Source organism: Balaenoptera ricei, chromosome 8 (assembly GCF_028023285.1).
Source record: "Balaenoptera ricei isolate mBalRic1 chromosome 8, mBalRic1.hap2, whole genome shotgun sequence".
In the NCBI taxonomy this organism is placed as follows: Eukaryota; Metazoa; Chordata; class Mammalia; order Artiodactyla; family Balaenopteridae; genus Balaenoptera; species Balaenoptera ricei.
Window position 1 is genome coordinate 101,056,053 of NC_082646.1, and position 11,571 is coordinate 101,067,623.

Genomic DNA, 11,571 nt, shown 5'->3' on the forward strand with positions numbered 1-11,571 from the left:
TGGAGGTGGGAAGCAGGTATCTGTTTTTAAAGCAAAACAAACCTCCGAGGTGAGTCAGATATCAGTCAGGGTTAGAAACCATTGCAGGAGAGCACACTTTGGAAAGTTTAGAGAGAGAGTGTGTGTATATATGTGTGTGTGTGTTTTCAGTTACTAAATGGGGATTCAGATAGTCTCAGAGAGCAGTTGTTTCCTGATTTTTATTTCTGTTCACATCTGCCCACTGACTTTATAAAAATCAAAGACCCCCAAATGATTTAATCTGATTCTCTTTACTGGTGTCCATATTTGTACTGCAATTAGTGTGTATCTAAAAGTATTGGGGCAAGTTCTCATTTCTTCTGCTGCTTAGGGTTATAGGTCAGTCAGAGAAGTTTAGTTCAGGGAGCAGTTAGTGGAATGGCTGCTGTAGGGCTGGGGGAACTGGGTGGGCATGGTGTCCCCTGTGAAGGAACAGCTGCTGCTTAGCTCTGAGTCAGTTTTTGTGCAGAAATGGGGGCTCAGTGTTGGCTAGATCTTTTGATTTTTCAAGAGAAGCCAGAAATCTGGATTTTTATGGGAAAACTCCCAAATTTAAAAGAGTTGGGCAGGAATCGTAAATTAAAAAAAAACCACAAAATTCCAAGGGTCAGACAGAACCCACCTAAGGGATGGATTCAGACCCCGGGTGGTGCTAGTTTTCAATATCTGATCTCCTTGTGAGGGTTTCGTGATGGTAGACGGTGTGATCTGAGTCTTTGTATAAAAACACATTTTATTCTAGACCAAATGTGAGGAGTACTGGCCCTACAAGCAGGCTCAGGATTATGGGGACATAACGGTGGCAATGACGTCAGAAATCGTTCTACCAGAATGGACCATCAGAGACTTCACAGTGAAAAATGTAAGTAAGAGGTCAAGAAGGATGTCTCATATAACATTAACATATATTAATCTTGGGGTGATACTTTTTAGGTTGGTATTAACCAATTTTTTTATGCATCAGAATTATAGTTTTGTTTTTTTCTTTACAGAATAAAACAATCCATATCTGCATATACTCTAAGGCAACCCTTTGGCTTTGCTTTCTTAAAGAGAATTTCCTAAGTTGTTCTTAAATAAAGTGAACCTTTTTTTTTTTTTTTAAAGACTTTCTTTTTAAATTTATTTATTTATTTCTTGATTTTTGGCTGTGTTGGGTCTTCGTTTCTGTGCGAGGGCTTTCTCCAGCTGTGACGAGCGGGGGCCACTCCTCATCGCGGTGTGCTGGCCTCTCACTGTCGCGGCCTCTCCCGTTGCGGAGCACAAGCTCCAGACGCGCAGGCTCAGTAGTTGTGGCTCAGGGGCCCAGCTGCTCCGCGGCATGTGGGATCTTCCCAGACCAGGGCTCGAACCCGTGTCCCCTGCATTGGCAGCAGATTCTTAACCACTGTGCCACCAGGGAAGCCCTAAAGTGAATCTTAAGAGCACGGCTCAGCATCTGTACTCCTTTCCTTCCACTTCCAGGTGACCTGCTATAGAATTTTTGTTACAACTCAAGGCCGTTTTGGATTATTTGGTTGGAAATATGACATCAGGAGTGGCTCTTTGCTGTTGGAATAGTTTATAATGACAGTTACAATAATAGGATTCCAGGACATATACACATGGCCTCCCTTCCCCTAAAACGTTATGAAAACAAATGCAGTTAAATTGTGTAGGCATTCTAGGAAGTCAGTTTATGTGTCCTTTTAATTTTTTTAAGGATGTTTAAAAATAGAATCAGTGTCATGAGCAACATTGATATCTTTTGATGGCTGCATAAATCAATATAACCCTCTGCAGTTTATATCAAAGGCATAAAAATATCCATCCCCGTTTGATCTGGTGGTTCCAAGTTTGAGAATCTGCCCTAAAGAAATAATCTGAAATATAGGCAAAGGCTTATTATTCATAAAGATGAATCTGAGTATTATTTATAATGGGGTGAAAATTTGGAAACCGTGAAAATATCTAGCTTTCGGAGTATAGATAATGAAACTATAGATTATCTAGTCACTGTATCATTATTCAGCTATTAGAAATGATGGCTATGGAGACTGCATAATTACCATGAGGAGAAGTTAGAGTGTAATTAAGTGAAATATACTAGGAGACAAAATTTTATGCACATTATGAATAGTGCATAAAAGAAAAGCCTGGAAGTAGATTTAGTAGAGTTGCATTTTAGGAGGGGTTGGTGGGCTGGTTTCTAGTTGATGAGAATTATCCTTGAAGATTTCATAAGTCATTTCATGCTACACTGTTGTAGTATATTAACTCTTTGCTAATTGCTATGTCTCAAAGGCTCTGGCCTCCATTAATACTTATTTCAATTCCTCTCCTGGAGATGCCGTCAAAGCAGTTAATCATGTATTGAATGAGTCACATAAATAATGCAGTTCACCATAGCTGAGAATCCCTTAAAATGTCATACTTATTTCTATAGATTTCACCCATTTTAAACAGACTGGCTTATCCTTGGTTGCTTTCACTGCTTGGAGTTCGCCCTTGTGGAGGGGAATTGTGTGTAGAATTGTCCACATCATTAAAAAAGTTACTATTATTATTATTTTTATTAACTAAACTCCAGACTTTATTCTAAGTTCATATTTTTCCACTAAAGCCCTTTCCAGTTCAGGATCCAATCCAGGATACCACATGGCATTTAATAAAATATTATTTTTTAATTGTACAAAATGCATGAATATATTTTCCCTTTAAAAAGTGGGAACATAACCGATAGGTCTGAAAGTGTCCTTTGACTGCCACCTCTAAGCCGAGCCTCTTTGCTCTTCTGTGGAGATAATACTGAAAATCTGACCTTCCCCTCAGCTCTCTCCTTCTCCCCTCTTTTCTCTCATGGCTGGTTTCTTTCTTTGGATGAGTACTTATAATTAAATCTGTGAATGTTATGTTCATGCGGGACGGGACTTCACAGTACCCTCTTCCCTCACTGCCCTTTTTTCTTACTGTCTTCCACATTTTGAATAATGTGAATGTACTGCTTTTGTAATGTATATACATTAAAAAAAAAAAAAGCTTCAAAGGGTAGCTGTCATAAAGAAGATGGAAATGTCAGCAGTCCAGATGTAGGTACACACAGGTTAGGCCAGTGCCCAGGTGTAGGCATAATGAGTACAGTTGAATCAGGAATGGGAATGGCCCAGCCTGGGCAGAGTTCTGATAATTAAAGGTATGTGCTTTGGTCCCTGTAGGAAACCAGTCTGTGTAATAACTAACTCTGTTATAATAAGCTTCACTTTCTATTGTCTATCTGAAGTCGAAATAGATGCTTTTTGGGGGGAGCCCTTTCTCAAACCCCTACAGTTCTAAATATTTACTTGGTGCTTGCCAGTTGCCTATCACTTTATTAAATTCTTTGTAAGACGTGAATTATGAGGCAGTTCTTGCCCCGAAGGCACTGACTATCATAGTTGTATTTGTATAAATTCATTTTTGGTCAGTGACATTTCCAGGTGGGTTCAAGGGGTGGGGTTTATGAAGCTCTAAGGAGGTGTAGGTGTAAGAATGTGAGCACATGATTGGCAGGAGGCTGGATTGGAAGGGGAAGATTCTGAACTTAAAATCGAAGGATGAGAGACTTCTGCCTCTGAGCTGAGTGTTAGAGAAGTTGTTTCACTTCTTGGAACCTTTCTCCTCCTTCTTTAAAGGGGGATAGTAAACCCTCCTGCTTGGCATGTTATGAGGATTTGATGAATACATCGAAGTCCCTGCAAGCACTTTATCAGCTGTTGTACCAATGTACAGTTCTAATTTGTGGTCGTAACCACTTCTGCTGAGCTGCCGTTCAGCTGAGCCGTGCAGTTCAGTCTTCAGGTACTGCTTGATCTAGCTTGCCTTGCTGTCTGGATCTTACCTCTTTTCTTGGCTTTTAGATTCAGACAAGTGAGAGTCACCCTCTGCGTCAGTTCCATTTCACCTCCTGGCCTGACCATGGTGTTCCCGACACCACTGACCTGCTCATCAACTTCCGATACCTTGTTCGTGACTACATGAAGCAGAGTCCCCCTGAGTCACCGATTCTGGTGCACTGCAGGTATGCAGATGGCTGTCCATGTGTGACAGATTTCAAACGTAATTATAAATATGGACACTTTTGAAAAAAAAAAAAAAACCCTAAGAGGGACTGCAATAGGTATTTACAAATTCAAGAAAGGTTTGGATAAGGGACCAATAAAGAAGTAGGGCTTATTCCCTAAGCCTTCAACTTTAGAACGGCGGTCGGCAAACTATAGCCTGTGGGTCAGATCTGGTCACTTGCCTGTATTTAAAAAAAAATCGTAATATATTTTAATTTCTTTCTTATTTATAATATTTTGTTTTGAAATATTTCAACCTTACAAAAGTATGGAGAATAATAACAATTTAATCAAGCACGACATGATGCCATATATGTTTCTTTTTGTTAATAATACATTACAGATACAATTAAAGTCTCTGCTTACTAGTCTTCTATCCCATTCGCCTTCTTACATAGGTGAATGTGGTCCTAAAGTTGGTCTGTATCATTCCCTTCCATACTTTTATATTTTATTACATATGTACGTAACTCTATGGTTTTATATAGCTTTAAACTTTTACCAGATTTTATAAAGTATACATCATTCTGCAACCTGTTTTGTTTAGCATTTTGGTTTGCTGTTTAACAATGTTGAAACACATAACTCTAGTTCATTTTATTTATTTAAAAATATTTTTTCCACATATAAAAACTGCATGTAAATTAATGAATACAACCTGATGAGTTTGGAGATGAGTATACCCCTGTGAAACCATCACCACAGTCTAAGTCACCAGACAGCCAAGTCTGGTTTTGTAAATACAGTATTATTGGAACACAGCCATGTCCATTTGGTTACATATTATCTATAGTTACTTTTATGCTATAGTGGCAGAAAGAGTGGATTTGCAAAGTCTGCAAAGCTGAAGATATTTACTCTCTGGCCCTTAACAGAAAAAGTTTGCCACCCTCTCCTCCAGAACAATAAGAAATTAGCTTTGAAGCTGAAGGAATTGATTTTAGGACAGAAGAAGGGAGGGACTTTGTTGCCCTCTGGGGAGTAAATTGATGAAACTTGCCATCCTAGATACAGTGGCGACTTGAATGGGACTGAGATTCAAGACACTCTAGCAAGGTGTTTTATTTGTGGCATTTGACATGAAAGTAACTTTAGGACTTGGGCCCCAGTTCTAAGCTAGTACAGTCTGACTTAAAAGGTTTCAATCGAGCCAGTTGGTAATGGTCCTGGGCTTGACCCTCCAAGCCTGATAGCAGAGGAGAGTAAGATATATGTATAAATGGAGAAATGGGAGTTTTACAGTAGAGGTAACCCATGCTGACATGCTCATTTCCCCTTTTTTTCAGTGCTGGGGTGGGAAGGACGGGCACTTTCATTGCCATCGATCGTCTTATCTATCAGATAGAGGACGAGAACACTGTGGATGTGTACGGGATTGTGTACGACCTTCGAATGCACAGGCCTTTAATGGTGCAAACAGAGGTGAGCCCAATGTCTGTGTTTGACAATTCCCCCTTCCCGTCTGTGTTTAAAAGATGGCATCATGTCACACACTTGTGTTAAAATATTCCACCCTTCCAGATCTTTCTGGCTCTTGGCTGTGAGGTGGATTTCTTTCAAGACCTTAAAGTGATGTGGGATTGAACTACCCCACGATACCCGATGCAGTGACATAGTCGTCCTGATAGCAGCAATGCAGCTACAAACCGAGACAGTATCAGGATTCCTCACCTTCCTGCCACTGACTCACCAAATAATCTTAGCAAGTCTCTGAACTTTGGCTTCCGGGTTTTAAACTCATAAAACTGGTCTTTTCAACTCTTGATGTCTAAGAAGGTCTGACCATTCTTAAAATAAGCTAATGAATTGGACTTATCAAATATTAATGATACGGAATAGGATAATGCTGCTTTAAGCTTTAACACAGCAATATATCCTCACCCTGCCTTGTAAATGTTAAAGAACATCAATCATCATAGCTACGGGAGGATGGTGACCAATTGGGAAAATGCATGCTTAATATCTACAGTGTCATTTATGTAAAACTGTTGGCTTTGGCTTTCCCTGAAATGTTCCTGATAAACGATGTGTTCAAGGCATGTTCTCAACATGTGTATTAGGAAATAGCCTTCCTCAAAGCTGTCGGGATGAATGCTCCCTGGCCAGGATAGAGCAGAATATTAATCTTGTATCAGGCCGTCACCCTGAACCAATTCAGAACTCTATGAGTATGTGCTGGGTTTCCGAGTCCAGCAGGGAATGTTCCGGAGGCCTGCGTGCGTTGTGTGCTTTGGGGTGGCGCAGCATGGCTGTGGTGGGAAGAGTGGAAGTCACCTCCTGCGTTGGTGGGGACAGAGATCTTCTATTTCCTGCTGTAATTAACATATAGAGTCGTAGTTCTCAATCTTTTATCCGCTTTTGAGAAACACAGAAATCTTATACCTGCTTACAAATTTTCTCATCCCTTTTAAAATATTTTGAAAATAATATAAATTTGTTCATATCAAAAAAATTTAACAGTACAGGATTATACAGAGGACATTTTTCTCTTTTACTTTTTCTTCCCCAATTCCACTCCCTAGAGGTAGCTAATGTTTACAGCTTGCATATATCTTTACAGGCTTCTTTATGTACCTCTGTGAAAAAAATGTATACACATACACACACACACAGAGCATATTTTAAAAACTGGATCTTATTTTGTAGGTAATGCTGCCCTGTGATGTTTTTCTCCTCTAACAGCATTATGAATATCTTTCAGCATACACCCTTTCTTCCTCTTTTTAATGGCTACCTGCAGATTCTGATGTGCTTGCCTGAAGCGTGGGGACCTTCAGGTCTACCCCAATCATTACCCCTGTCTCTACACCCCGTTTAGGATGGGGACCCCCAACTCAGCCCTGATCATCCCCCTTTAACCCACCCCTCTGTTGAGAATCACAGCTTACTCATTCTCCACTTCCTCCCTAGCCAAGAAAACCCTGCTGGACTTTTTAGTGCATTATTTCCTCCACATTCTTTCTTTGCCTTTCCCCAAGACTCTGGTACTTTTCCTTGGTGCCGGGAGGTGCAGGGAGTGCACCGCTCTCATTGAGAACCATTAATGATGAGAACCTTGCTGTCTGTGGTTTCAGATTTCACCACTATGTTACTACCCCTTGACCTACGTGAACTTGGAGTGTTCGCTGTGGGGTGGGTGGGGTTGGAGGGCAGTAATCTGTTTGAAAAAAACCTTGGGTGCTCATCTTTGGGACCTGTGCTCATTTGTTTTCTCTCTTTCTTTTTCTAACAGGACCAGTATGTTTTCCTCAATCAGTGTGTTTTGGATATTATCAGATCCCAGAAGGACTCGAAAGTAGATCTCATCTACCAGAACACAACCGCAATGACAATCTACGAAAACCTTGCACCAGTGACCGCGTTCGGAAAGACAAATGGTTACATTGCCTAAATTCCAAAGGAAAACCTTTCTGGAGTTAACCAGACCGTCACACCCACAGCAAAGGAAAATGCCCCGATGTTGACATGTTTTTATATGTCTAGTATCCTAATTCTTTGTTCCGTTTTGTTAGAACTAATTTGAGAGTGTGAAGCTGCACATGTGAAACATGACAAATGAGAAGTTGGGGCTATCAGGGGCTGTGGATGGGTGGTGAGCAAATCAACTATGTTTCTGATTATCAGTGGGATGAGTTCACTCTTTTTTTTTTTTCTTGAGAATTACAGAACACCAGGAAAAGTGAGCTATGATTTTTTTTTTCTTTTACAAGACATTCTTTTTTAAAAAGACTATTTTATATGATTCACACGCTAAAGCCAGGATTGTGTTAGGTTGAATATATTTTAAGTATCAGAGGTCTATTTTTACCTACTGTATCTTGGAATCTAGCTGATGGAAAATACATAATTGTGGATGATTATCATGTAGGGAGGGCTACGTGGTACCTCTCCTGCCTGGGTTTTCTATTTGAACATGTGCCTTTTCTGAATTATGCTTCCACAGGTAAAACTCAGTAGATCTCTATTTTTGTATTGAATCTCATAATTGGACTATGTGGAATATTTAAACAGTAGTTTAGTATCAGAGGTTCAGCCTTCTCAGTAACATTCCTGTTCTCATTTGATTAGAGGAGATCCTCCCCAACTTCCCCCATCCCCTGTTTTGTGCTCTATTCTTTCTTCCCTTTTCCCCTCCTATTTTTCCCCAAAGACACTTCTGATGGCCACATTTTCTGCCCATTGGTTGAGCAAGAGTGGAAACTAAATTATCACCGTGAGAATTTAGGGGTGGGGGAAGGTCGGGGGGAAGCAGAGGAACCCTTCAGTGACACAATAATCTTTTATTGTCCCCATTTGATCTTTTTTCTCATTTCTGTATGTGGTAAGAAGGATTATTTAAAGGTGCAATATGTGACTTAGTGATTCATGATGCTCTAGGTTTTTAGTAACGTTTTACTCAGGTTGGCATTTTATGTGTCTCTGTGTGTCCGTGTATGTGTGTGTGTTTTTAAAAGCGTGGCAATCTGCGAACACTTCCGTGTGAAAACAGTGTCAGATGAATCCCTCCTTCTGTAGAGTCTACTGGCTTTAGTCTGTATCTGCAGTGACACATACCCGTATCTGCTGTGTATATATATATACTAAGCTCTTAAAACAGTCATTCCTTGGAACTGAGGTGTACAAAGTTTGAATTTGTATCAAAGATGTAATTATTATTTTTAAAACTTCTTTTCACTATACTGCTGCTGTAATTACTTTGATTTTTTAAAGTGTAGATTGATTTTTGTTGTTGTTGTTTTTGGCTTTCAGGTATGTGTAATCCACCGAGAATTTCAGAATCTATGTGGATTTATTTTATTGGTACATAATCTGTAAACTTCTCAAGGCATTAACACGAAAGGATTTGTTTCTTTTTATTTTATATTGTGGCTCAGGTTATATTTTGAAGATGTGTTGAGTTTCTCCTCCAATAGGCAATGAAGTGTACAAGGTCTTATGAAGGAATGACCAAGTCCCTGGAGTCCTGTGGCCGTTTCCCACAGTCATAAATCCTGCTGTAAACATAGGACGATGTGTCCTATTGAAAATGGGAGCGGGGTGCCCTGGTCACCGTGGATCTGTGGGAACCTGTCTCCTGACCCTGCCATGCTCCTTAACTCACCGGCACTTCGATCACTGACTGGACAGTTGGGTATTTTAGGGTCACGAAGGGGGAACCACCGCGTACAGAAAGCCCTTGATTCGGTTCAGAGGTCGAGTGTTGCACGTCTTTTGTCTCCCTCTCCCTTTGAGGTACTGAAAGAAATAAAGGAGAAGTGGTGATGGTGTCGTGTTTTGGGAGAACCTTACTTTCCAAATGGAAACTGCACTTTTTGCTGAATCCTTTGCTCTCTTTGGTAGAAAGCAGTTTGTTCAGTATCAGGCCCTTGGAGGAGTGGGCTGGCCAGGCCAGGCCAGGCTGGGTCCTCCTCTTTGGCTCTGAAGGTCTGCATCAGGGAAGCCGTGCCGTCCCGGGGTGTTGAGTGAAGCTGGGTTTGGGCGACTGCTTCCAAGCCTTCACACTTGGAAGGCTGCCCCTTGCACACAGATCTTGGAGAGTTCCGTAACTTCTTCAGTGGTCCCTGTTCAGGCAGCAGTTCTGTGGGTCACACCCCTTCCCACTCCAATTTGTCAGGAAACCACGGTGATGGGTGCCAGTGTACCAAATCCCATGTAGATGTACGCCCTGCCCACATTACTGCCGCTGCCGTGGGGAAGTCGGAGGGAAGGACTTAACTCGAAAAATTCCTTTAAAAGATGAAAGCAACAATAATCATAAACATATTGTGTCAAAATGCAAAAACCAGAAATCTTCCTCCTGGGATGATCTTGGGAAATGGGCAGCAGCCACTCTCAGACGTCATTCCCAATCCTGGGAGGAAGGCTTGTGGTGGAGAGGCCTGGATTCCAAATGGGCAGGTCACACGAAGGTCACGATGTTTCTCTGCATCCTGAAGAGACCTGGCGATGGGCCAAGGGTGGGGGTGGGGTTTGGTGAGGGTATTTATAGCACAGTGAAAAGGGAAGATTAATGTGTAAATATAAAGGACAGCCGGGCTGGGGGTTGGTCCCAGAAAAGAGAAAGTGCTTTTGAGCTCCCGCCCCCAACCCTTCCAGGAACAATGGAACAGTGAACAATGAACTAAACTTTGAGGAGTCCAGTGGAATCGTGGGGATGGTGTGATCGCCCTTGCTTAGTATTTGACAGTTGCATACAGAAAACCAGCCAGGATGGGATGAGTTAGTTTGGGGGATTTGGGCCATTGATATCTTCTCCCAAGAGCAAGGACGTTTTGTCTGCAAAGTTAAATCTCGTGATGATTGGCACCAGTAGGAAATGACATTTGGGTCTGTTCCCTGTGGCCATGTAACAACCATTAGATTTTGGCATAATTGACTCCACTGGATTTGGGCATCACCAAGTCAGAGGCTCCTGGGTTTGGGGCCAACTCGGCAGATGATTCATGTTCGCTTTTCATCTGGGATGAAAAAGCCTGGTTTTCTTTTGAAATGCTTGATTGCACTTGCTGAGCTAAACAAGTCTTGGTGACTGATGTTGATTTGCCTCCAAAGTCCAAGTTCTGAGTTTTCAGACTATGTGTAGCAGTCGAGTACTTAACATACTGTAGCTTTTTTTCCCTCGGGGGCACCTATGAATAGCATATGTTGATGTGGACTCTAAAACTGTAATTTTCTTGTAACTATTTTGGAATGATGCATATTTCTAATGTTTGTTATACTTGTACAGAGTATTGCTGTTGGTTGCTTTTTTTTTTTTTGGTTTGTTTTTTAAGGAAAAAAATGGCCTGAAAAAAACATTTTTAAAAAGACTTATAAATACCAAATATAAAAAATGTCAACACATTATGCCTCTGTTTGACTTTCCCCCTCCTTGCTTTATGTCCAAATCATTTCGCTTATCCAGCGGTTTAGTTTCCTGCATTCAGCTGGGGCATCCTTAACAAAAACACATTTCCCTTGGGATTTTCCCACATCCTTTTGGTTTGCTAGGGCTGCTGTAGCAAAGTACAACAGACTGGGGGGGCTTAAACAACAGAAATTTATCATCTCACAGTTCTGGAGGCTAGAAGTCTGAGATCAAGGTGTCAGCAGGTTGGTTTCCTCTGAGGCCTCTCTCCTTGGCTGGTGGACGACCATCTCCCCCTTTGTCTTCACATGGTCGTCCCTCTGTGTGTCCTAATCTCCTCTTCTTATAAGGACAGCAGTCACAGTGGATTACAGCCCACTCTAATGACCTCATTTTACCTTACTTACCTCTTGAAAGAGTCTGTCTCCAAGTACAGTTGCATTCAGAGGCACTGGGCGTTAGGACTTTAACATACGAACTTTGGGGGCACATAATTCAGCCCGAAACACACACGGAGGGTGATGAAGTGGAGACCTGGGGGAAGCGAGTGTGCAGCTAAGGTGTGGCTACCTGTGCTCACAGAGGGTCGGACGTGGGTCTGCAGATGGACAGACACCCACTTGG

At 41.5% G+C, this 11,571-nt stretch overlaps 1 protein-coding gene across 1 annotated transcript in view; it reads left to right on the forward strand.

Annotated features, from left to right (window-relative positions):
* PTPRJ (protein tyrosine phosphatase receptor type J) overlaps positions 1–9,372 on the forward strand; it is a 165,211-nt gene extending 155,839 nt beyond the window's left edge. The window contains exons 20-23 of the mRNA XM_059929944.1: positions 764–883; positions 3,897–4,057; positions 5,387–5,522; positions 7,333–9,372. Of these exons, the coding sequence (XP_059785927.1) occupies positions 764–883; positions 3,897–4,057; positions 5,387–5,522; positions 7,333–7,491 (576 nt within the window). The 3' untranslated portion in view covers positions 7,492–9,372. The remainder of the gene's footprint in view (positions 1–763; positions 884–3,896; positions 4,058–5,386; positions 5,523–7,332) is intronic.
* Positions 9,373–11,571: the final 2,199 nt, after the last annotated feature.